The sequence below is a fragment of the Polypterus senegalus genome, chromosome 12 (assembly GCF_016835505.1).
Source record: "Polypterus senegalus isolate Bchr_013 chromosome 12, ASM1683550v1, whole genome shotgun sequence".
In the NCBI taxonomy this organism is placed as follows: domain Eukaryota; kingdom Metazoa; phylum Chordata; class Cladistia; order Polypteriformes; family Polypteridae; genus Polypterus; species Polypterus senegalus.
Window position 1 is genome coordinate 69,565,944 of NC_053165.1, and position 27,453 is coordinate 69,593,396.

General features: G+C 38.4%; 1 protein-coding gene across 1 annotated transcript; it reads left to right on the forward strand.

The window, feature by feature from the left end:
- Nucleotides 1-220: 220 nt before the first annotated feature.
- On the forward strand, nucleotides 221-26,871 carry ddx51 (DEAD (Asp-Glu-Ala-Asp) box polypeptide 51). The gene is made up of 16 exons (XM_039772117.1): nucleotides 221-570; nucleotides 1,544-1,932; nucleotides 2,332-2,597; nucleotides 5,284-5,434; nucleotides 5,783-5,928; nucleotides 7,272-7,343; nucleotides 11,167-11,273; nucleotides 13,093-13,201; nucleotides 15,742-15,887; nucleotides 16,512-16,722; nucleotides 20,744-20,859; nucleotides 22,704-22,820; nucleotides 24,611-24,712; nucleotides 25,861-25,924; nucleotides 26,381-26,515; nucleotides 26,673-26,871. The coding sequence occupies exons 1-16, from the start codon at nucleotides 548-550 to the stop codon at nucleotides 26,697-26,699; spliced, it is 2,181 nt and encodes a 726-aa protein (XP_039628051.1). The 5' UTR covers nucleotides 221-547; the 3' UTR covers nucleotides 26,700-26,871.
- The last annotated feature ends 582 nt before the right edge of the window (nucleotides 26,872-27,453 follow it).

Here is a 27,453-nt window from a genome sequence, read left to right on the forward strand (position 1 = left end):
TAGACTGGGTTCACGAATTATAATAATCCATTGCTGCCATCTGCTGGACGGCTTATCTTTTCTGCTACTGAAGCATTTTGGAGGACGAAGCCTGTCATTCGAAGAGGAAGTGGCGTGGCAAACTGATAAGCATTCTGAATGCCCTATTGTCTGCTTTAGTGTAAGGCTGTGGGTGGGAATAAGTTGTTTCTAATTGTCATTGGCCACAGCCGTAGACGTCATATTTGTGCGCAGAAAAAAATGCATGTGTTTCTTTTGCTTCGATGAGTTCTTTTCGTATGGGTAGTATCGGAAGGCTTTCATAAATAATTTAGTGTTTATCTTTGCACATTTTTGAATTTCCGATTTATCATTGTACTTGTTTTATTACATTTAAGTATGCTGTCTGCGTTCCCATTCTACCGTTTAACAGTATTACCGTGCGATGAAGGACGTACATTTTTCTAGTTTTACTATAACGGTGCTAAGTAAACTGAAAACGCTTTACTCAGTTGAAAACTTCTTTAAGAGGATCGTCCGAAGCTGGGATTTAGTGTTTGAGTGACAGATGGCGCTGTTCGTTATTAACAGGTAACAAGAAGTTGCTGTTCTCAAAAGTAGACTAATTATTAAGTGGCATCGAGTTTATCGATTTTTCGTTAAGATTATCTAAAGTGGCCTGTTTGTAGAAATATACTTTGTGTTATGCTCACTCTTTTTTTTTTTCGAGTGTGTGTATTTTTTAGCTTCTAGTTATTTCACGTAGAATTTTTGCATTATCTGCCTATTCAGTAATAGAAGTTGTTTTTGCCTTTCAAAAAGGTTTTAAAAATCATTGTGTTGCGGCTTCTCAAGTAGACCCTATTGCTCTGCACTTAAATTCCTATACCTTGAGCACCTTTAAGGTAGGTCAGGGTTGTGGGGTTGATTCAGTGTAAATAAAGCAAAGGAATGAGGAGACTATATATATATATATATATATATATATATATATATATATATATATATATATATATATATATATAAAGTGGGACAGGTAACAACCTATTTGTTGTCCCCCAGGCCACAACAGCGCAGCGTTAGATTCGCGGATATTGGAAAGGACAATACAGTAAATCACACTCTGATCTGAGAAGGCTGGTGCAGAAACCCAGTGGTGCTAGGAGGAGCTCCTCTGAGGTATCTACAGATCTTTGAGCCCCTGCAAGACAAGCCATACATATTTGTCTTACCCAGAAGGGTTTCCTGGTCATGGTTTAAAAGGTGTATTCCTTAAGGAGGGAGCCACTGCAAAGTTGCTGGACAGGCCAAAGAGGCTAGAGGGTTTATGTTTGAGGGGTAAATAGGAATTTCAGAAGGCGTAGGTTGTTTTTTTTTTTTTTTTTTTCCCCCCACATCGGGCACTCCTTGACAATCCCATACGCATTCTTAAAAGATTGATTAGGAGATCCATTGTTGGGTAATCCTCAGACATATAAAAATGGAATCTGATGAGCTTCAAACCTACATAATGATTTTGCTAATGAAGTTTTTTTTTTTTTTTAAATTCTTCTTTTGTATAAAGATATTTAGGCGATGACGAAAATCTCCAGGAAGAGTCTGGAAAAGATCATGCAAATGCTTTGCTGGAGAGGCTACAAGAGAAAGCAAAAGCCAGAGAGAAGCAAATGAATAATGCCAGCACAAAAGCAGCACTTTGTGACGATGAGGAGCCTGGCATTAAGAAGAGGAAAAAGAAGCCGAAGCCCAAATTTGGGGAAGAGGAAAGCAACGAAGTCAAAGATCTGAAATATGTGACTATAAAAAAAAGAAAACAAATGTCCCAAGTTAATATTGTTGAGCTAGACTCCAAAAGAGAAGAAGAAGATGAGGATGAACATAAAGAAATTATTAAGAAGAAAGGAAAACGGAAAGAAAAAACAACCAGCAGATTTGAATTCCAGAAATCGGCAGGTGTGTTTACTTTTTAAAGTTCAGAAAAAAATGTCATTAAGTTTAAATTCTAAAAAGTGATTTAAACAGTATGTAGTGTAGTGATTGATGTTGCATCTTAAATCTCAATACTGTGATGCTGATCTTGGCCTTATTGTGTAGTTCTGAGCAAATCACTTAGTCTCCCAACCGTATACTTATAAAAGCTGAAATAATAAAATAAAGTCACAGCTGTAAAATGGGAAAAGTTGCACAGTTACTACAAAATATTGGTATGGCATTTTATTTTTTGCCTGTTTTGTGCATAAAAAAAAAACCTGAACATCTTTATACCATATTTCTTTTTATATTAAACTCATAATTCTGTAGTAACATATTTGAAATGAAAATAAACTTGTCGCATTCACTATTGATTTTTAGAAATTTCCAGCAGTGAACTTGATAATGGTGTACAAACAATAGCAGAAGAAAAACGTCTGTCAAAGAAAAAGAGACAAAGTCCGCTGAGGCCTTCGACTCGGCACAGTGATGATAGCAGTGTTACTGATTCAGAGATGGAAACGGACGTAGAGATGAACATCGGGGAGCCAGAGCAAAAGGGTTTGAATGAAGAGAGTGTGCAAACAGAGGTTCCAGCCTCTGTCACTATTCTGGGGGACTTCAAGAAGAATACGATTCAGCAGAAGGTAGGTATCAACAACATTAACATTTCAAACCCACTAGGATTCATTATTTTAGATCCTGACAGTGCGGGAGAGAACTCAACCCTGTCCTACTCCTACATACACACACACACACACTAACACTCAAACTCTCACAAAACCAATTTAATATTACTGTTTATCTAACACAAATGTCTTTGGAATGTGGCTGGTAAGCCAAAATAGACACAGCTGTCATTTCTTTTTATTTTCACCAGCAGCAAGTGTTACTTCATTATTTTTAGAAAAGTTTACACTGCTGTTTAGATTTTTTAGTAGATTAAACTAAATTGGCACAAAAAACATTTGTGACAATCTTTAGTTGTGGTTTGCACCCCTCTCTTTAAGGAGAACTTCATTGTTTTTTGTTGAAGTTCTCATTCAATGCTGTTGTCCGCACAGTGTGTAACCCAGTAGGACAAGCAGAACTCAAACTTGGCGACTTGATATCACGAAACACCTACTTACAGGAATGCATTGCCGTTTGTAAATTCCTTTGCATAGGCCAGGGGTGGCGAACTCCAGATCTTGAATGCCGCAGTGGCTGCAGGCTTTCATTCTTGCAATCTTCTTAATTAATGACCAGTTTTTGCTGCTGATTACTTCTCTTAATTCACTTGACTCAGGCCTCATAGTTGTTTCTTTTTCTTTAATTAGTAGTCAAACAATAATGAGACACAAAACAAGCCACCACATGACCAGCAGCTCCCCTGTGCCCATCACACAATATCTGAAATTAAAGAAAGGTGATGGTCTCAGTAATGTTGTTCTCTCAGGTCACCAAAACATTTTTACGGTGCTCTTAGAAAGAACAGAAAAACAGCAGTTTTCAAAATGCATACTGTGGCAGAATGAGAGCAGCAACAGGCCATGGAATTAAATAACGGGTTTAATTAACAGCAAGAATTGGCTTTTCATTAAGGAAGTGGTTGGAGTTGGAAGCCCCAGTTTAGCTGATCATCTGTTGGGTCCTTTCACATCTCATTTCTGCTTGGTTGTCATTTAATGAAGAAAGGAATCAATTGAGAGGACTGGACTCTTCCAACAGGGCTATTAAAGTGAAAACTGATCACTGATTAGGAAAAGGGAAAGAATGAAAACCTGTAGCCACTGCAGCACTCCAGGCCTGGAGTTCGCCGCCCTTGGCATAGACTAATGGGTGATGGAATTGGCACATAATATTACTGACACATATCTCCCTTCTGATCAAGACATATATAATACCAGTAATGGCGCACTGTACGATAACGTGCAGTGAATCCACTTGACTTGACCATTCCTAGTTTTCATCCTCTTTCTCTGTACGTTTAGCATTTGTTTGCTCAGAGGTTGATGCGCTTGCTTCTTCCTGAGCAGCTCTTCTTTGCTCCACCCTAGCGGCCCACTTCTTCTCTTATGTCGTCGGCATCTTTTTGCATTAAAACTGATTAAGTCAGGGTTTGTGTTTTAATTACTTAAGTACGTTTTCCTTAATTTTTCACTTAAGCTGGCACTTAAGTCTTCAATCTGCCTCAAGAATGATTTAAGATATGAAGAGGTAGGGGAAGGTGGTAGGGATGAGAACAGCACTCTTGCGCATGCGCTGCACTACCGAGAGTTGATTCTACAATAAAATAAAAATAAACCGAGGAATAACCTTGGAGGTCATTTATCACCCCAAAAGAGGATAGTAGACGTCACGTAGTATATGTGTACCAAATTTCAGGTCAATATGTGAAACGGTGATTTAAAATCCTGGACAGCCACGGTAGCGTATTTACATAAGGAGATCTACTGCCTAAGAACAGCCAGCCACATTATTATTATTATTAATATTGTTACTACTAGTTTTTGGCCATTCTGCACAAACATTTCTTCTTTTTCTTCACTGACAATTGGTACAGGATCAGTAGCACTTATACCACCATATATAACGACAATATTTATGCACAAGACTATCCTGTAGACACTGATATCTGCTTGAACTTACCTGCTAGTTTTTCTGTGTGATGCATACTCTTAGTATTGCACCGCTCTCTGTAGTCCTTGAGAAACATTGTACTGTGGAGACATGACACTGAACTTAACTGGTAATCCTAAATGTTTTATGGGCATAGGGGTTTAGTGAGTGCCGCTGTGACTTTTGTGTGGAGCAGCACAGTGAGTTTCAGGTGAGCTTTTAGACACAGCACTAAAACAAACTTTCAGTATGAAATTCAGGAAGATTGGTTTGACGTCCGTCAGTCAGTCATTTTCCTATATCCTAACGCATGGTCAGGGGGTCTGCTGGAGCCAGTCCCAGCCAACTCGGGGCACAAGGCAGGAACAGATCTTAGGCAGAGCGCCAGCCCACCACAGGGCACATATACATGCACACACAATGTAGGATCACCAGTACACCTAACCTGCATGTCTTTGGACTGTGGGAGGAAAACCACGCAGGCACGGATAGAACATGCAAACTCCACGCAGGGAGGACCTGGGGAGTGAACCGGGGTCTCCTTGATTTGACGTACATTTTAAAATAAAATACTGTAACAGGAAGAATTATTGAATCCCTTAGCCTTCCTAAAATAAGAAAATGGGTTGCATGCTAATATTATTTAGGCAAATGTTTCTCAAAGCGTTAAATAGGATATTTATCTCTTTGTTACTACTTTTAAAAAGCTATTTTGACTTTGATTATTAAAAGGTTCAACGAGTGCTACCTCATTGGCTAGCTCAGCCCAGCCTGGTTGAAAAGGACATCAAAAGCAACCTTATTCCCATTGAAGAGGTTCCTGGAATATGTCCAAAGCTGCTGAGGAAGCTGCAGCATCATGGCGTGAAGCACTTTTTTCCAGGTGACAATCTCCCTTTTTTTAAATAGCTCCTCTTTACAGTGTATAAATTCCAGTGGCATCCTACACTCCTGGATCACTTGAAATTTCACTGAATAAAATATGTTTGAAGATAATAAGGGGTATCTGTTTTTCACACTAGAGGTTAAATATTTTCCTTCTAAAAGTTAAATAATTGTTGGGTGGAATTTGCAGGAGCAAGTCCTCCAATCTCTAGAACCTAGCTTACACTACTCCTCTTTTATTGTTGTATTATATATGCAAATATTATATATTTGTTATATATTTGGATGTGTGAGATGAAGTGTATGTCACATGAATTTTTATTTCATTTCTTTATTTTGCTTGCAGTTCAGAAGGAGGTGATTCCAGCTATTTTGGATGGGGCAAGTAATGGTCTGTTGATTGGAAAAGGTGGCTACAGACCTAATGATATCTGTGTATCGGCTCCAACTGGAAGTGGCAAGACTCTGGCATTTGTTATCCCTGTTGTTCAGGTAGATTCTCACCCATGTTAATGTTAAGTAAAGTGTCTTAGAAAACTACACTTTTGATAGATAGATAGATAGATATTTTATTAATCCCAAGGGGAAATTCACATACTCCGGCAGCAGCATACTGATAATAAACAATATTAAATTAAAGAGTGATAACAATGCAGGTATAATGGACAATAACTTTGTATAATGTTAACATTTACCACGGGTGGAATTAAAGAGTCGCATAGTGTGGGGTCTCCTCAGTCTGTCAGTGGAGCAGGATGGTTACAGCAGTCTGTCACTGAAGCTGCTCCTCTGTCTGGAGATGATCCTGTTTAGTGGATGCAGTGGATTCTCCATGATTGACAGGAGTCTGCTCGGCGCCCGTCGCTCTGCCACGGATGTCAAACTGTCCAGCTCCATGCCTACAGTAGAGCCAGCCTTCCTCACCAGTTTGTCCAGGCGTGAGGCGTCCCTCTTCTTTATGCTGCCTCCCCAGCACACCACCGCGTAGAAGAGGGCACTCGCCACAACTGTCTGATAGAACATCTGCAGCATCTTATTACAGATGTTGAAGGATGCCAGCCTTCTAAGGAAGTATAGTCGGCTCTGTCCTCTCTTGCACAGATCATCAGTATTGGCAGTCCAGTCCAATTTGTCATCCAGCTGCACTCCCAGGTATTTATAGATCTGTACTCTCTGCACACAGTCACCTCTGATGATCACGGGGTCCATGAGGGGCCTGGGTCTCCTAAAATCCACCACCATCACCTTGGTTTAGCTGGTGTTATGGTGTAATTGGTTTGAGTCGCACCTTTTAACAAAGTCCTTGATTAGGTTCCTATACTCCTCCTGATGCAGCCCACAATAACAGTGTCGTCAGTGAACTTTTGCACATGGCAGGACTCCGAGTTGTATTGGAAGTCCGATGTATAGAGGCTGAACAGGACCGGAGAAAGTACAGTCCCCTGCGGCGCTCCTGTGTTGCTGACCATAATGTCTTTTGGTAACATTGTTGTTCTTGTATATTTGACAGTTTGAAGTTTATTCAGCCTATGAGTCATCAATGATTGCTAACACAAAATGAATTAAATTCTAGGGTGTTGTACCGTGTTAGCCATTATGGATGTGGTGAGAAGTTAAGCAAAATGACACCTTTTATTGGCTAACTAACAAGATTACAATATGCAAGCTGTCGAGGCAACTCGGGCCCCTTCTTCAGGCGAGATATGATGAATTAAGTAAATAGTGTTAAATCTGCATTGCAGCTTTTCATTTAAATATTACTAAGAGAAACATAAGGATACTGAGTGAGACCATAGGTACAAACTATTTTTTGTTATTTTGTTTTTTGTGTGCAGGTGCTGATGCAGCGGGTGGTTTGTAATATACGTTGTTTAGCAGTTTTACCCACCAAAGAGTTGGCACAGCAGGTAAACTTCAGACTTCATTTCAAAAAGTAAAGTGCAAAGTATAAATCTGTTTCTACAGTGTCCTAATCTTTGACAGAAAAGTATGAGAGTGTTTCAGAGTCCAACCAACACAAAAACTCTTAAAGGTGGTTAGTTAAAGAGAATCATGCCATAGAGAGCATGTCAAAAATTTACACTGGTCACTGCTTCAGGTTCTAAACGGCCATGTTGATCTGTTTGTGTTCTGAAGGTAGAAGAGTTTATTACTCGCTGATTTCATTCCAAGGCTCTGTCATGGTTCACATTGTACATTAGTTGTTATGAAACTAAGTAACACCACAATACCAAACACGTATAAGAAAATGAAAAGCTTAAATATGAATTCCTAAAGACTTCACATAATTTTTTATATTACGAGGTGTGGCAGAAAAGAAAAGGAGACTGGCAACACTGCAAGCGATCTGGCAACGCTGCGCTGTTGTCCTTGATAGAGCACGTGTATCAGTACCCTCCCATAGCTCAGTGCGAGTTTCAACTCCTTCCGTTAACCACGTGATTTTTGTGACTGCTATTAGCGAAGTTGTGTTTTTGGTTGTGCGTCACGAAAAATGGAACAGCGGAATTTGGAGCAACGTTGTGCCATTAAATGGCAAGTGTGACGTTTGAAAAGTTAAAACAGGCCTATGGGGAACATTCTTTATCCCGAGCTCAAGTTTTTCGCTGGCACAAATCATTTTTGGAAGGCAGAAAACACGTTGAAGATGAACCCCGTTCAGGGAGGACCAATGAAAACATCGAACATGTTAACACTCTTGTGAGATCAGACTGTCGTTTAACATTAAGAATGTTAAGTGAACAATTAAATTTGAACAGATTTACCGTTCATCAAATTTTGACTGAACATTTGCACATGCGAAAGGTCTGTGCCAAAATGGTGCCGAAAAACTGCCCTCTCCATAACAGAATTTTTGACCTCAAAAGGCATTCCTGTGGTTCCCCAGCCCCTTTATTCACCTGACCTCAGTCCGTGTGACTTTTTCCTAAACTGAAAAATGTCCTCAAAGGACATCATTTCGGGATTTTGAAAACATCCAAAAGAGTGTAACGGACATGCTGAAGACCATACCGGTTTAAGACTTCCAGCACTGCTACCAACAGTGGGATCAATGTCTCTATCGGTGTGTAGCTGCCCAAGGGAACTACTTTGAAGGGGATAACATTGATGTTTGAAAAAAAGAAAAACTTTGGTAAATAAATAATCAGTCTCATTACTTTTCTGCCACACCTCGTATATAATTGTCAAAATTTAAAGTTAAAGAAATTGTAAAAAATTCAGAGCATGCAGATTTAAGCTATACTCGAGAGATGAGGTTTTGAAAACTTTAGTCGCTTTATATTTAAGAAGCTTGTCCCATGAACAATTCTCTTTCAGGTCTCTACTGTTCCAATACACAGAAACAAATAGTGAAAAAACATTTTTTTTGTTTTATAAATATATTTTTTGAAAAACAAATCTCCATGGCGGAATGGTGGTGCAGTGGTAGCGCTGCTGCCTCACAGTAAGGAGACCTGGGTTTGCTTCGCGGGTCCTCCCTGCGTGGAGTTTGCATGTTCCCCCAGTATCTGCGTGGGTTTCCTCCCACAGTCCAAAGACATGCAGGTTATGTGCATTGGCGATCCTGAATTGTCCCTGGTGTGTGTGTGTGTGTGTGCGCCCTGCCTGGTATTTGTTCCTGCCTTGCGCTCTGTGCTGGCTGGGATTGGCTCCATCAGACCCAAGTGACCCTGTGTAAGGATATAGTGGGTGACATATGACTGACTGACAGACAAATCTCCATGGTAGTTAAGTCCAGTTTTTACCAACTGAGGCAAGTTTCTAAACTCAAATTCTTTCAATCACAGAAGGACTTGGAAACAGTCATTCATGCCTTGATTATTGTAATTCCTTATATGTGGGTCTGCCAAAATCCACTCTGTCGCGCCTTCAGCTGGTTCAGAATGCGGCAGCAAGATTTTTGATTGGGTCGAGAAAAAGGGATCACATTTCCCCCATTTTAGCCTTTCTCTCCACTGGCTACCAGTGAGGTGTCACATTGATTTTAAAATCTTGTTGTTTGTTAGTAAAGCCTTGCATGGTGTCGCTCCAAAATATATCTGTGAACTCCTTCACCCCTATGTGCCACCAAGAGCACTGAGATCATCTGGATGACTGCTCCTTGTAGTGCCGAGATCTCAGCTGAAGTCGAGGGAAGACGGAGCTTTTTCAGCTGTTGCTCCACGGCGTTGGAATGACTTGCCTGTGCACATCAGGTCTTCATCCTCGATCGAGGTTTTTAAAAGTCGGCTTAAGACCTCCTTGTTTTTTTCTGTCTTTCATTGTGTATGATGGGATTGTGGTGGATGTTACAATTGGTTGTTTTATTAATCTGCTTTTGCATGATTGTATTGTGTTTATTTTAATGCTTTTTTGTACAGCACTTTGTGCAACCTCTGTTGTTTTAAATTGGTGCTTTTATAAATAAATAATCAAATCTAATATCCAGGGCACCAGGTTGGCTGTTGACTGGCCTAAAATAAGTGCATTAATCTCAAAGTGTCATGTTCTAATGTCATCTAATGTTTATAATGCAGTATTATATCAAACCACTTCAGTTGAATAATAATAATAGTAATAATAACTTTCTTTATATAGCACCTTATCATTTACATGCAATTCATTTACATTCAATTTCCACAGATTAATCAACAAAACAAAGATATACCACAGTTACTTGGATTATTATCATTAAATAATACTATGATAATTCTAATAAATAAAAGTATATTAAATGCAAAATCACTACTAGGTATTGTTAAGCAAAATGTAACCACTAAAGTGCAAAAGAAACCTTCACTCTTATCAGGAAAAAGATTTTCTAATTAAAATATTTATACATTAAGGTTGACAATAGAACAACCAGATATAATTAACATAGATAAAAATAAATATATACAGTATGCCTAGGTTTTACCTAGGCATATGCACATGGCAACCCATTGAGTAGAAACAGTTTGATGATATTAAGGTTATTAAAAAGATACAAAGCAAATAGCGTTTTCAGTTGATTTAGGATGTAGATGAAGTGCTTGATTCCTGAGTGTGATTGTTTGACCAGCTGACACAGAGGAGAGGAAAACAAAAGTCTCCTGTGATGGGCCATAGGAGAAAAATGAAACCTCTGAAGGGCCACAGTCGGAAGATGGAAATGAGCAAATCAAATAGCATCGTGAAGTTCAGAATGACCTTGGCATCACTGGGCACAGTTGATACAGTTAGCACAGTCAATAATAAGGTTACCAAGTCCTCCTCATTTCCTTCAGTACCCCAGGTGACTGCAGAATAGAGCACTTTGAGAAGATGTGGGTGGCCACCGCACAGGATGGGAAGCAAAAAACATAAAGAATATCCATCCATCCATCCATTTTCCAACCCGCTGAATCGAACACTGGGTCACCGGGGGTCTGCTGGAGCCAATCCCAGGGCACGAACCAATCCTGGGCAGGGTGCCAACCCACCGCAGGACACACACAAACACCAAGCACACACTAGGGCCAATTTAGAATCGCCAATCCACCTAACCTGCATGTCTTTGGACTGTGGGAGGAAACCCACATAGACACGGGGAGAACATGCAAACTCCACGCAGGGAGGACCCGGGAAGCGAACCCGGGTCTCCTAACTGCGAGGCAGCAGCGCTACCACTGCGCCAAAAATTCTTTTTGATGATCTGTACAGTTGTATATGTTTTTTCCATTATGAGTGTCTTTGCTCAATCCTAAACATTACAAACTGCTGTTTTTGTAGGTATACAAAGTTTTCAATACTTACATCGAAGGCACTAACTTAAAAGCTGTCATGGTTGCCGGGCAGAAACCTTTTGAGATGGAGCAAGCTTCTCTAGTCCAAAACAAGTAAGGCATATTTATGAAAAAAAAAAGAATACTTATTGAAATATTTCAGTACTTATTTGAAAAGTAAACTTCTGTCTTCTCACCCTGGTGGAAATGGAGACTCATTGGAATACATGTGGCCTGGTAATATTTGTAATTTTATTACAGGCTTGACGTGTTCAAGGATTATGTGACCATATTAGACTTTAAAGACTAACAGTGGGTGGTATGAGTGGTTTTACTCTGTTGGTACTTGGGGATTTTTGACAACAAACATTTTTACAAATGAGCAGAAGCCATTCAGACCATCGAGCTAATTTGAAACTCAATTGATTACTAAAAGAGAATAAAACCCACCAACTACTGTTTGTGCGAAATACCTGAGGAAATCTTGAGCGGGGTTTGCAAAAGGCCCATAACACTGTCTTTTTTTTTTTGAGCATTTTGAGTCTCAGACTTAATATTTATACTTTTAATTCAATTATTTTCCTCTAAGGGCAAATAAAGTGTCTGGTTTTTATGATCTATTTTATTAATTCCTGCGTAATCAATCAATCAATCAGAATATCAGCAAGTACAGGGCAGATATGGTGCACTCCTGTGACTGCCAGTCATGTAGTTTCACATTCCCAGTGATTCAGTCAGACTGCCCTGCGACTCACCCCAGCTAAATCAAGAGTTTTTGCTTTTGTCTTAATTTGTAGTGACAGACTTAAGTGTGTCAGAGTTGAAGTCTTCTGTTTGTCATACTGCAGCAAAATAAAAAAAGGATAACAATATGACCCAGGTTACAGCTAAACTGGCTATACCTCAAGGGCCTTGAAAAAACACATATGCACCACATGAATTGTCCAGCAGCATGGGTATTCAGATTTTGACTTCAGTATCAATACCATTTTTTCGGACCTCAGTCATCATCTTCTTGTTTCGGCTGCTCCCATTAGGAGTTGCCACAGCAGATCATCTTCCATATCTTTCTGTCTTCTGCATCTTGCTCTGTTACACCCACCACTTGCATATCCTCCCTCACCACATCCATAAACCTCTTAGGTTTTCCTCTTGCCTGGCAGCTCTCACTACCAGTACCAACACAGTTCCAAAACAAGTAATGGATAATTGTACAAATCCCTGTCTTACTCTGTCGTGCATCGTGCTTTACTACTTGATAGTTGTGAAGCCGCGGTCATGTTGAAGAAATTGGAGATCCTCATGAAGCAATATGGGGGTTTCAATGTGAAGTCCAGATTATGTATCAGCGATAGTAGAGTCCCCCATGAAGTCCCGATCTCATTAAAGCTTATAGTTGCTTTCCTGAAGTCTACAAAACTGATGTTGTTCAACATCTGCAATAGAGAGTGTCGAGGGAAGTGGGGGGATTGAAAGGAAGGCAGACATTTACTTGTAGTACCGAAAATCCCTAAAAGCTGGTATTGTACCATTTTGCAATTTGGGGTTTTTGGTACTTTTCCAGTGCTGGTGTACCATGCATCAAGTGGTGAGCTTCTGATAGTTTTATTTTAATTTAAAACGGTGCTGCAAAATTGTCACGGATTACTGTCATTTATCAATCCCTAGTCATGTAACCGGACATCCTCAAGGTGTCACAATTTGCAGCTGAAGTTCTCAAGTCTGACACACCACCCATGACCAGTCATGTAAAGTGCAGTCATGCCTTAGTTTGCATAAGTTGTTTTCAAAGCCTAGGGAAACAGGTATACAGAACAGTGAAATCTCAATTCATTATAATATTTATATTAGTATTATTTTTAGTAGTGCTCTTATTACTAGTTTTAAGATATTTTCAAAGATCAAATTATAATTTTTGTGTTTGTTCATTTAGAATCTTTGGCTGTCAAAGTCTTGCTGATATTGTAGTAGCAACACCAGGAAGACTGGTTGATCATATTTGTAAAACAGCAGGATTCAACCTACAGCATCTTCGCTACCTGGTAAGAAAACAATAAGTGAAACAGTAAAATCCCAAAGTTCACAGCTTTGTATTTGTGACTTTGGTAAGATTCAATAATCAGAAACTGTCTGGTAATATGAAATGCCACCTTTTTAAGAAATCTCACTTCTTGGTCATGTGAACTTTGCAATGTAGATTCAAGCCGCATCTACTGCAAGAAACAGGAGGGGGTTGCCTTTGTGGCAAGTCTTATACCCAGAATGGTGCCAGGTATATAAGCATAGTGCATTGATTAAGTTAAACCAACTAGAAAAGACTTAACAAAATAAATAAATAAATGTATTGCCCTTCTTGGCCTACCTGCATAGTTGTACCTCTCAACTCTGGTCTCACTATCTCTTTCAGAAATAACATGTATGAGTGATTGAAAGGAGCAGTCCTCTCTGGAAACTCTATAGTCTTCTGCCCAGAGCTTGTCTTTTATACCCTGCACTTATGTTCTCCTTCATTCTTTAATAGGACCAGATACTCCTAGGAGCACATAAGTTGCCTGTCTTCTATAATATGTTGCAGTAGTCTAAATATGAGCCAAGTAATGCCACTTTTCAGGTAGCTGTGGGCAATGTATTCATGATTTATTTCATGAGTGTTTTTTTTTTGTTTGCCCACCAAATAATCACTGTTTTTTTGTTTACTCCACTCCTGCTTGCATTTCATCTGACAATTTGTGCCCACTCTTAATGCCTAATCGTTGCTGGTTCATATTCATACTCGATCACTATACAAAGACATGGCCACAGGCTTCCCCCTAGGTTATAGCCAATGGGGAGAACATGCCAGCTGCAAACTGACAATAACCAGAGATGAGGCACAAATCTTTGCTCTATCCTAGTGCACAATAATCCTTTAACACTAGAATTACCAACGCCTACGAAAAAACTCGTAAATCTGTCCCACCTTAAATCCCTTCGCACCTCTCCGTTAACGTCTTTTGTTTAGTAAATGTACCAATCAAGACAAACAGCAAGCAGCCTGCTATCACATCCCCACCACCACTGCACAGTTTTCTACGCTCAAGTCTGTTTACCTGCGGGTCAGTTGCTTAGTTGTATTAAGTGAGAAGTCAAGCAGAACGACTCCTTTTATAAATACTATATCGTTATTTGCTGTTTTCACATAAAGACGTCCTATAACAGAGGTGAACTCGGATAATGACGAGGGTTCTACATCGGAGAAAGAATGCATATTGCACTTTTGCTGTCGCTGTACTTTGTATATGTACACGGGAAGCTCTGCAGTGTACTTGTGACTTTATGCTGTAGGAAGTTATGTAAATAAATCAAGGTAAATAACATTCTATCTGGCTCTTATATACAAAGTACAGCGACTGCAGTTATATTCTTGAATAGAAGTGCACTTGTTCTGTTATCTGTACCTTTTGTGAAAGTGTTTTTTTGATATTTGGACTTCAGGCTTCACACAATATACACTTCATGTCTACATTTTGTCAAATATTACTAAAACATTACAAACATTTCTTTTTTAATAATGTTTTTATATAGATTGTTGTAGGCACGGAACACATATGAAATGCATGTGTTCCAAATAACGATATAGTATTTATAAAGGGTGTGATTTTTACTTGACTTCTCACTCTATAAAACTCTAAGGAACTGACACTCAGGTAAACAGACTTGAGCTGAGAAAACTGTGTGGCGGTGGGGGGTTCTGATAGCAGGCTGCTTGCTGCTTGTCTTGATCGACACATTTACAAGACAAAAGACGCTGACGGAGAGGTGCGAAGGGATTTAAGGTGGGGACGGATTTATGAGTTTTTTAGTAGGCTTTGGTAATTCTAGTGTTTAAATAAAATACAAAACAGTTTAGTGTATTTGGCCCAAGAGAGATGGTAACTTTAAGCGTCAGGGAGGTATATATGTATTATCAGACCCAGTGAAAAACCTGAGCCATATTCCATCAAAATCATGACAATGGCTTGCATCAGAATATGTTGTAGAATGCCACTAATTTGTGGTTAAAATTGGTCAGGGTCAGTCAGAGTGACTTTGTGTTTTCCTAATAAAAAAACAAGAGAGGTTTGTTATATCTGTACTCCATGTATAGTGGAATTTTGTTTCCCTTTTTTGTATTTACATTTACATGTTATTACTGTTGGGATACCTAAGAGATAGTTTTTATGTTGTTTCTTAATTATTTTTGAAATTTATGTACAGTATTTAAAATGTATGTGCAGTTTAATGCTTTTTATAGGGCAATGCTTTTAATAAAATAAAATAGTAATGAAAAAAGATTTTACATGTATAAACCTCAAGCTTATTTGTATTGACATTTTAAAAAGCACTAAAGAATATACAACAGCATGCTTTGTGATTATTTTTCAATGGCTGACTATAATTCAAGGTATAAATAAATAATTGGCAGGTTTGTGACAATTATAATTTCAGAATGATGTTGATCTTCCAAGAGTGTTAGTTTACCTTCAGCCTTTGTAAGAATTAGTGCTCTAAAAGACTGAAATGCATGGACTAAGCTGCAGATAAAATCACTGTGCCTCCTCAGATAATTGATGAAGCTGACCGTATGATCGACAGTATGCATCAAGACTGGTTGAGACAGGTAATGAAGGCTGTTTACCAAGAAGATTCAAATGTCCAGCCTGGCTCCTTGTTCAGAAGGATAGATCCTGGTCCAGTCACCGCAGCTAGGTGAGTCAGTACAATTTAGCATACATAACAATGTCTATTTTATTTTTTCTTGAACTTTCGTGACTGTATTGTTATTTCCAATCAATAAACAAACTTTGCCATTTAGATTTCTTTAAGTGCAGCCTGAAGATAAAGTACCACTATCACTCACATTTACTGCTAACTTTTAAAGCCTTTTACTCACAACTGACTTAGTTGAAGAACTCCGAGTAAGTAATCAAGTAAAATGGTGAATAATGCCCATCCTTCCAAAAGGAGAGAAAAAAAAATTCACATTTAATTCAGTATTTATTAATGTTTTGTGCAGTAAATGGGAACAAGTTTTACAACAGTTTGTCTTTGTTTTGTTATTTGACAGTTATTGAAATAAAATACATTTGTTTCTGTCACATGGTACACAGTTAATTTAGGGAAAAAAGCTGTTATGATAATGCAATACAGAATCATTCCACCTTTGTTACTGCTGGAGAAACCACAACATGACTCAGAACTGCGTGTTGCTGTTCATGCTGTCTCCTTAGGATTTTTTTCAATGATTCGGAGGGGCTGGAAAAAATTCATCTGGCGGTCTATGTCATGTTTTTTTGGTTGTGTTGAAAATTACTTAAATTTCTGCTTTCACAGTTTTTCCCAGCTGCAGATGCCTCTTCAGAAGCTTCTGTTTTCTGCTACTCTAAGCCATAATCCAGAGAAACTGCAGAAACTGGGGCTTTATCTGCCTCGTCTGTTTACCTCAAACTACAGCAGAAAGGAAAATTCAGAGCCGAACGCCAGCACCAAGGAAAGTGATGCTGTAAAGTCTGAAGAAAAAATTAACTTCCCCAAGGGTCTTACGGTAAGTGTGATATTTTTGTTTATTTATTTTTTATTTGTTTAAGGAAAAGGGGAACTGCTGGAATTGAATGTCAGCTTACAACTTGGATAATACCTACAATCCCAAGGGATCCTTTTAATTCTAGTGAAAGATGATAATTGGTTTATGTTTTTGAAACGTTTTTCATTTTGGTAAGTTCTAACAGTTTGCATCAAAGAAGATTCATCTTATTCCCTGCAGGTTTATATAGTTCTGTATTCTGAACAACTGCACAGCTATTTTTGTAATTTTAGACTTTATTATCAAGGTTATTCTGTAAGAAAATAATAGATATTTTTGTGGCAAGGGTGCTAAAATGGAAAATGTCTTGTCAGAAAATCAACCTGCCCCCATTCACACCACCAACGCCCAGCAAACCCACCCCAGAAAAGGGGTGACGTGAAGGTGTTTCCTGTCTGGTTCAGAGAATACAGGAAACAGTGTTTTAGAACTTTGAATTCAAATGAACACTGCAGCTGTACATCACAAGAGCTTTTCTTGCTTTCTTCATGTATAAGGGTTTGCCTTCTTGGAAAGGAATTATAGATTCATGACATTCCCACAGTGTAGTAGGAATTTAAGCATAAAAGTATGTAGTGAAGTCCAGTGCCTTAACCACTAAAAGCACACTGCCAACTTGATTTGAGTGAACATTTTGAGAAGCACTTCTGCCTCTTCATGGATCAGAAAATCCTAAGTGACTTTTATTAAGCGGGCTATGTGGCTTTAGGTAAGCTTTTCCTCCATGCCCCATACCCCCCATTTTAAAACATCAGTGTGGGAAAGATGATTTTTTTTAAACTTAATTCATCTTCATGTGGCAAATACATATATACTATACAGGGGTGTTGAACTCCAGGTCTGGAGTGCCGCAGTGGCTACAGGTTTTCATTCTAACCCTTTTCCTAATCAGTGACCAGTTTTCACCACTAATTAACTTTTTCCCGCCATCACTTTAATAGCCCTGTTGGAAGAGTCCAGCCCTCTGAATTGATTCCTTTCTTCATTAAATGACAGTCAAGCAGAAATGAGATGTGAAACGACCCAACAGATGACCAGCTAAACTGGGGCTTCCAACTCCAACCAATTTCACTCCAACCACTTTCTTAATGAAAAGCCAGTTCTTGCTGTTAATTAAACCCGTTATTTAATTTCATGGCCTGTTGCTGCTCTCATTCTGCCACAGTATGCATTTTGAAAACTGCTGTTTTTCTGTTCTTTATAAGAGCACCGTAAAAATGTTTTGGTGACCTGTGAGATCAACCTTACCGAGACCATCACCTTTCTTTAATTTTAGATATTGTGTGATGGGCACAGGGTAGCTGGTCATGTGGTGGCAAGTTTTGTGTCTCATTATTGTTTGACTACTAATTAAAGAAAAAGAAACAACTATGAGGCCTGAGTCAAGTTAATTAAAAGAAGTAATCAGCAGCAAAAACTGGTCACTAATTAAGAAGATGGCAAGAATGAAAAGCTGCAGCCACTGCGGCACTCAAGATCTTGAGTTCGCCACCCCTGTATATACCATGATGATGAAGAAATAACATCAACTTGGAAAATGTCAAACTCTTTCCTTTAACTTGTCTTTGTGAAAGTGTATCCAAAGAAAGACCAATGCAGACAAAGGAAGATTGTGGAAATTGAAAACAGTAGGGTAGGTCCATGTGTCTGTCTCATTTAACTGCTGCATCAACATGCCACCCTGAAATGTGTTTTATGCAGAACTTGATAATCTAATTGAGATTTTTATTTAAACAGCAACAATTTAGCTTTTTGTAGTGCAAATTGGATGGAGTCTGGATGTTAACAGCTGAAAGGAGAAGGATGAACAGAAAAAAAGTGAAAACTGAATTTGTGATGTAACAGTACTAACCACTATGCTTAAGACTTTATATTTGAAGTAGCTGTGTAAGCCCGTGCTGTAAAAAGCCCGGGGTCCTAGAAACTATTGAAATTATCAGAAAAAAAATACTGAAATGTAGAGATGTCAGGTAATTGAAAGAAACTACTCTGGGCGTCTCTCTCCTGGGAGGATTCATTTTGCCGACGTGCTCGCATCGCTTGTGTATTAGTGGCGGGAGGAAAAGTAAAAGGGATACCGTTTTGCCGATATTAGCGGCTAAGCGACTTTGTCTTTCTTCGGAGGTTTTGTTTTGCTGACGTGCTCATCTCGCTTGTGTTATTAGCGGATAAGCGAGTTTTCTGTTTCCTCGGAGGTGGAGCTCCTACCCTGAGTCCACCTCTCACTTCTGGGTCGGACAGACAGACAGACAGACTTCCACGCGTAGATGTTTATATATAAGATATTTTAATAAATATTTACTATTTATTGATATACAGATCATTCTTCTGCTTCTTTATAATTGGCTGTTGTATTGCCAGTTTTGTAGGGTCATTATCACCACATACTTCATACTTGAGCACCTACTGTTTGAATTTGGTGGGGTTAAGTGACTGAGAGGAGCTCTGTGGGACAGGCTGGTTGTCTGTACATTTCTTTACCCTTATAAGAAATTAGCAGCATGTGTTTTTAAAACCACTTATTACACTGCTGTGCTCTTTTTAAACAGAATATTTAAGTTGGCAGTTAATGAATTGGTGCTAAACTTAGCATGACTGCAGTTGTGAGCTGTGTGTATACACTACGTAAAATGAAGCAGTGATATTTATTACAAGATGATTTCTAGCTGTGAGGCATTTTTATTATGTGTAAAATTGTATGCTAAACATGAATCACTGCTGCATTTTAATAATAAGTTTCAAAAATCCAGCTTTCCAATTTCTAATAATAACAAAGCTTGTGACTGAATTGTTGTGCTGGTTTAATACTGCATGTGTGAATGGTTAATGTTTAATATTCGAAGATGCAGTTGTGCTTGTGCACGGTCTGCTTATTTTACTCCCTGCCATATCACAAATGGCAGCCGTGCAATCAATCAATCAATCAATCAATCAATCAATCAACATTTATTTATATAGCACATATTCATACAAAAAATGTAGCTCAAAGTGCTTTACAAAATGAAGAATAGAAAAATAGAAGACACAATAAAAAATAAACATAAGTCAACATTAATTAACATAGAATAAGAGTAAGGTCCGATGGCCAGGGTGGACAGAAAAAACAAAAAAAAACTCCAAAGGCTGGAGAAAAAAATAAAAAAATTTATGAGATGAGCTATGGAATGGATTTCACCCGGATGCCTAGTGATTAGGAAAATAGATGCCCTTTTGACAGCTTGTTACTTTAATCATAGCATTAACATAAATACTGATCCACATCTCCCATGCAATCTCTGCAGATCAGTAGGACACTTTGAAATCTGAAAGTGAATTCCAAACCAAGCAATTTTCTGATCTCTGAAATCTAGATCGGATATAAAAACCACAGCTGCCGCACCCCTTGTTTTTATCCAGTGCTATCCTAATCAAATGTTCAGCTGCATATTTGTATATTCTTGTAATGCTTGAGAGATTATATTGCTACTCTGAACTTTGGATTTCAAATATGTCAGCAGGTGTTGGATTTTTCAGTTGAGAAGACATATTTGTCTGTCGTGCAACAGCTGTGTGATTTGTAACGCTATTTAACCATGAAATGTAACATTTAATTATAATTAATCTCTTTTTTGATGCATACTTTCACTCTGGTTAAAAACACTTAATATTATACAAAAATTTTATGAAATTTTACACCTTTGTTTTTCCCCAATTACATAATCTCGGTTATAGTTATAGTCTTCTGGTTGAATGAGGTTTATGGTAACATTTATTCAATAAAATGGAGTTGTGTTTGTTTTTTTTTTTTTAATTTTGTCTGTTTAATATCTTATTATAATTTAAGAATTTCTATCTGCCCTCAGACTTGATGTATGTCCTGTAATTGTATTTTCTAAGGCATGATGTTTAAACTGTGACTATGTTTTGACAACTCCCAGTATGAGAGATTAATACTGAAATGTAAATTTACTTTTCTCCGTTTTCTTCTTCTTCTTCTTCTCAGGAATACTATGTACCGTGCACCTTAAACAATAAGCCTTTGATTATCCTAGATTTCATGCTGAGGTTAAAATTCAATCCTGTCCTTTGCTTCACAAACTCCAGAGAAGCTTCTCACAGGTAAGGTGACAAATAAAAGTAAATATGTGGTGCAGATTTTGAAGATAGTACTAATGAAACGTCCTCTATCCATTAGAAATACTTATTTCTAAATATTGTACAGTTAGGCAGTACAATCAAGGAGTTACTCCGTCAGGTTTTATCACAATCATATCAGAAAACAAATCTTCATTTGTTTTTTATCTCTATAAAAAACAATTTTTTTTTATTTTATTTAAAAGGGGGTTCTGCCCCCCGCTCATTTCACTCGCCCACCCCCAGGATTGGTATCCGGATATACAATTTAAAGAGAGTGTTATTTTAATGGGAATTGTTACATATGCACTATTTTTACTTTTATTGCAAAACTTTTGTTAAAACAATATCTGTCTTTTATTACATATAACGCTGCTCTTGTTGAGAAGTATGGTTGGGGTGGGGGGGCTGAACGCACGCTAAGGAGCTGCGGTTGGATCATCTGCTCTCTTGCTGTTGGCGAGCTGTTCTGTTTGTCGCACTTTGCATTGATTGAGCCTGTACAGCAGCTGTTATTTTGCCACTTCATGTCTCTGCTGCATGCGTTGTGAAGGGGAGGGCGGACTGGCTGAACGCACGCTAAGGAGATACGCTTGATCATCTGCTGACTTGCTGCAACTGCCGAGCTGCATGTTCTGCTTATTGCTTGTCGTTGTTTTAAGAGTTGGGAGCACATGGTGTGTGTGTCAGCCAAAAGAATTCCAACAACTGTGAGATCAGTTTTCCGTAAACTTGTTTTAAATTGTTTGTAAGTAGGGAGTGACGTGCAAAAGTCACCATCTCACGGGTTTTGCTTCCTAAGGTTGTAATGTCTAGTCTTGCGTATCATCAAAGTGTCTCTCTGAGATGGTCAGGTCTCGATTGCTTCGCTCAACAACCCTGGGGGTGCGCTAATGCTCTGGCCACTTTGCGTCTCTCCCACTCGCGTTGTGATGGGGAGTTGAACGCACGCCAAGGAGATGCAGACGGATCAGCTGCTGGCTCTGTGCTGCTGCTGCCAAGGTGCGTGTTCTGCTTATCGCTCTATGCGTCGATCATTTAAAAGCCAGCAGCTTTTAGCAGCAGCTGTCCTTCTGTCTCACTGCCTTGTCTCGCGGGACGTCGGATTGTCTTCCGAGAAGATTACGTCTCGTCTACCTGGTCTCCCTGCCAAGATTTTTTTTTTTTATTGTAGAGAGATATAAATAATGATATTGTTCTTCAAACCTGCCCAAGGTTGCACTGGGGCAATAGCCTATCTTGGCAGTATCATGGCCAGCACTAACCCAGGATGGAATGCTAGTTCTTTGCAGAATTAACATCCTAACACTTTAATACCAGGCCAGATGAGTTAGAACTGAACCTGCCCTGCACATCCTGGGGATGTAAGAAAACTCCCTATGGGAGTGTGTGCAGACTCCATGCAAATAATACATATGATTGAAACCCAGGTCTCCAGAGCAGTGAAATGGTACTATTAGCGTTTATGCCTTTCATAATTTAATTAATCTTCTCATTACCTGTGCAACTTACAGCCAAGAGGGAAAGAGCCTTTCTTATAGCAAGGTACACTCCACATGCCACACTATTTTCTCTTACAGGGCCAACATAATGTCACCAATTAAATTGTCAGCCATTTGTTTGGAGTAAGGGGTACTGTAGTACCTGGAGAAAACCTTCAACTCTACTCAGGCAGTGGCTGGACTTGTATAACACTGTAAAGCCACAGTTTAATAATTTTTTTTTAATTGTATTTTTATGTGTGTCACGGTACACTAGTTGGCCATAAGTGCATTTTCTGTATTCTTCTCAAAGCACTGAACCTTTGTAACTTGTTTCTACTTGCACAGATTGTATTTGCTGGTACGTGAATTTGGAGGTGTCAAAGTGGCAGAGTTCTCATCAAGATTAAGCCCTGGTGAGAGGAAAAAAACACTCAAAATGTTTGAAAAAGGAAAAATACAACTGTAAGTATGTGCATATTATTTTTCTAATCGGAAAGTTGTGGGTTTTCCAACATGATGAGCTTCAGTGATAGACTCTTCAAAAAAAAAATAATCATTCAACAGAAGCTTAAACCCCATCCATTTCATCAGAGTAGACATATTTACATTCTCTTGTTTACTCATACCAATTCACTTTATAACCACCAATTAAAATAATTAAAACCTTGAATATTTGAAGTAAAAGTGGAATGACTAGTGAAAAGCCATACAAACATAACTGTAGGAGGAAACACTGCAAAAACATGACATGAGTTCACTCCATGCACGCACCCAATCTCCTTGTCACTGAATCAGTTTAGAATTTTTTGTCAACCTGACACTCCAGTTTATTAGTATTGTCCGAGGAAAACACACATGAACATGGTAGGAATGTACAGACTTTGTACAGAAAATGACTAGGCATGAGATTCGAAACCAAGATGCTGAACCTTCAAGCACCCCTGTGCTTCCCTGTGCATGTAACAGAGAAACCCATTTAATCAGACCATGTAGAATCTACTGAGAAAGTTAGGTAATGAACCGAGTATTGGTTTACAGTGTTAGGTTAAGTGCCTTGAGCACAGGAAAGGCTATATATAAATAAAATGTAGTATTATTATTATTATTATTAGGTGAGTGAAGAAGCCATCAAGGGTCTGTTTCAGGGTTCAGGAGTTGTTTGTTATCCTTGTTAATTAATTCTGTTTGTGAAGTGGATGTGATTTAAAACTTTCCCCTCTCCCTACTTGATTGTTCTTGTTTTAGTTAAGCAGTTGGGGTCTGTAGTAATTCTGTAATCATGTATCTGATCCAGCAGTTGAAAATGAGTAGAAATTAGAGAGGGTTGTTAGAAAATGTCAATTTGCTCTAACTGAAGCAGATGAACATGTGTTGCGCTTTTTTAGCCACATAGACTATTATGAAAAAATATATGCAGTACAGTAAAACCTTGGATTGCGAGTGTTTTGTTAGACAAGCTAAAATTTGGTAGGGGATCGGGGTAGGGGGTGGAATCCCAGAAGAGTTTAGAAACCTTACAGTACGTAAAGCATTTTTCTATTTTTGTGTCCAAGTGTACTGACTCTTCAGGCAATAGCATCTGTCATTGGAGAGGTTCGCTTGTTAAAGTTGCAAAAAAAAAAAGAAGATTCCAGTGAGCCAACAGATAGCAGGGATTCCATTAGTTAGAGTGAAGATTTTGTATTGATCATTTTTTATATAAAAATTTGTGGGTTGTGAAACGAATTATCTGAGTTTCCATTATTTCTTATGGGGAAATTCGCTTTGATAAACGAGTGCTTTGGATTACAAGCACATTTATAGAACAGATTATGCTCGCAAACCGAGGTTCCACTGTACACTTAATTGTGTCTAATTAGCATCAGGAAGAATAATAACCATTTAAATTCATTAAGTTTTTTTTTTAGTTATTGTCAAAAATCTTAGAGTCAAATTAGCTTTTATTATTTTTTTTTTAAATTAAGATAGCATTGGCTTTACCTTTTTAATTATACAGAGCTCTCCTCCATTTTAACATTTAAACTACATAAACTGAATGGATTCTGAGATGATAATCTATGTGCAAATCAAAATTTTTACTTTCTACTTGAGGAGAGGAGTCTAGTATATGATTGATTTATGGTATGATCAAGAATTGCTTCTGAGCATTGAAGTGAAAATTGAATGAATTACATTAAATACCTTAAACTTTGGTTCTTCTGTCATCATGTCTTTTTTTTCTTTTCTTGTTTTAATCCAAATCTTTTAAACAGGTTAATCAGTACTGATGCTACGGCTAGAGGAATTGATATCGAAGGAGTAAAATGTGTTATTAACTATGATGCCCCACAGTTCATCAGAACCTATGTTCACAGGTATGAGTTCTGCTTTATATGTAAGTAAAAGTGGACAGTTTTTGTGGATAGCCTGGAATCTTTTCTTATCTTCCACTGGAATATGCTGTAAAATTCCATTTTTACTTGTATCCAAGTCAAAATGCATTGTCAGGTTACGATAAATGGTCATTTTTATTGTATTTATTACCAGCTTATGCTAAACCTCACATCATTTGTACTTGGTTGTGCTCAGACTGCTTGCTGGAGATAAACAACACAAGCCTTCATCTGCAGAACTTTCTGCAAATCCTTCTTTCCTTGTCCAACTTTCCTATATATTTTTTTCTAATTTAGTTATTTCTTTAAATTGGTACCAACAACTAGGAATGCAGTTTTGATTCCCCAGTTTTTCTGAATATCTTTGTGTGTGTGTGTGTGTGTGTGTCTGTATTTACCCTCTCCTACTTTTATAAATCCGGCATCCCCCTCCTTGTAATACAGGCATTTCCTACATAATAATTCATGCTTTTTGAGTGCTAACGACTGAAATGAGTTGCGCACATATCATTGTGGCATTGCCACGTGATTGGCCATGACTGAATAGAACAGTACAGTTAATCTTTCCTAAAAAGTGCTCCTCATGCAAGTCTTTTATCCCTGTCTTTACTTTGAAATGCCCATGCTGCAAAAAGCAAAAAGGCTTAAGCATTTTTTTTAGAGGTTTTGAAACTCATAATAGCCATGCAGCCAACCTTATCAGACAACTTCCTCATTCCATCAGTATCAGACCCATCTTAAAGCCTAATCCAATTTCAAACCTAAACTAGAGTAGTGTTTTTGCTAGGAATTGTCAGCTGGCTCATGTTTCAGATCTCCTGTTGGTGTCTTAAGAGCCAACAAGGACAACTAACTGATGGAGAGTTCATCTACGCTGTAGGAAATGTCTGTACAGGTAAGTTTAGCTGATGCCTGGCACATATTTTTTATGATGACATATTTTATTTAAAGGTAAAATGCTATCTAATGAATCTCAAGTGTCATGTTTCTGAGTTGTTCGTGCCACCATACTGGCATTAGGAGGTCATTTAAAGTTCAGAAAGGGATTTTCTCGTGTGAAAGTAACCAAACCGAAGTGATGCTGAATGGCAAACAGGTATGCTGATGGGTGCCTTTTGTCTTATTTTTAGAGTTGGAAGAACAGCACGTGCAGGCAAAGCTGGCCTTGCCTTTACTCTTCTGCTTAGAGTACAGGTGAGTGAAAGGAAAAAAAAAAACAGTGGAGTGCACCTGTTACCTGGCATTCAAGTTTGGTTGGTGCTTATTTTAAATAATCTTGATATGCCGCAGTTAGGGGACCTGGGTTCGCGTCCCGGGCCCACCCTGTGTTGAGTTTGCATGTTCTCCCCGTGTCTGCGTGGGTTTCTTTCAGTCCGAAGACATGCAGGTTAGGTGCATTAGCAATCCTAAAATTGTCCCTAGTGTGTGATTTGGGGGTGTGTGTGCATGTGTGCCCTGCGGTGGACTGGCACCCTGCCCGGGGATTTGTTCCTGCCTTGCCCCTGGTGTTGGCTGGGACTGGCTCCAGCAGACTCCCCGTGACCCTGTGTTAGGATTTAGCAGGTTGGAAAATGACTGACTGACTGACATTTACATCTCTGAAATTGCCTTTCTTACTGTATTCTCCTTTCTATATACTTTTTTTTTCAGGAGCAAAATTTTCTTCAAATGTTAAAAGATGCTGGAAGCCCTGGTATAGAGAAGCAGTTTGTTGATGCACGAAATTTGAAGCCACTCATCCCACAGTACCAAGTGGCTTTGGCTGAGCTGCAAAGTATTATTAAGGTATGTGGTTATGTAACACTGGCAGAGGAAATGCTTCTTTTTGTGTGTGCTAAAAGTGAACTTTGACAAATGAACTTTTATTTTTAAGACAGGATGTAAGCTTAAGTCAAAACTGCAGTTGCCCGTTTTGTGACTCGCCTGCTTGTTTCATTAACAGGAAGAAAAGGCTCAGAAGCGAGTGTGACTTGGTGAAGCTGAGCAGGATGTGTAAGAAGATCAAATGCAAAAGATTTGTACTCATCGATTTGTCAAAACGCACTGTGCTCCTGTACTTATTTTTAAGCTTTTTGACTTCTTTGTATATATGACTGATAAAAAAAAATAAAAGAGCACCTTATTTGTTTATCCTTTTTTACTTTGGCATTAACTTTGTCATTTAATGGATAGTATGTATAAATGTGGTTGGAGGCACCTGTAAGAAGTTCCTCTAAAATTATGCAAGTTGAGATGAAATAGGAATGTAGTGTATAGTATTGCAACTTTATTTGAACCTGATGTATTATTCATACATATAAGTCATTTACTGTGAATGGAATTATAAACTCAGTGTTTAGAATTTCATTGAGTTTCCCAATATTCATTTTTAATTTTTAGAATGGTGCCTTAGTTTACAGTTTTTGAGCCAAATCTATTAGGCTACGGCCCTTAGGTTGATATCATTTAAAATGTGAGGTGTCTAAATGCCCTCGTCCATTGTGTTTCATTCTTTAACACAGTCTATAAAAAATGATCTCTATCTCTGTTTATATTTCTCTTTTCATGTCCTGCACCTGGACTGCTTTAATCTTATCCTTAAAACGGTGCTGTTGCATCAGTCATGTTTCTTTTGTCCTGTTAAGTCACCACTACAGACCGGCACAAAAGGTAGACAACAAAATAATGGTTCCAGTGATGGGTGCTATAAATGTTTTAAAAAGGTGTTAAATATTTTATTAACT

Excerpts from the sequence above, each read along its gene's own strand:
- ddx51 (XM_039772117.1), top strand. The coding sequence starts at position 548 with ATGGCGCTGTTCGTTATTAACAG. Across the intron at positions 5,435-5,782 it reads CGTGAAGCACTTTTTTCCAG|TTCAGAAGGAGGTGATTCCA; the intron begins GTGACAATCTCC and ends TTTTGCTTGCAG. Across the intron at positions 13,202-15,741 it reads TACAGCATCTTCGCTACCTG|ATAATTGATGAAGCTGACCG; the intron begins GTAAGAAAACAA and ends GTGCCTCCTCAG.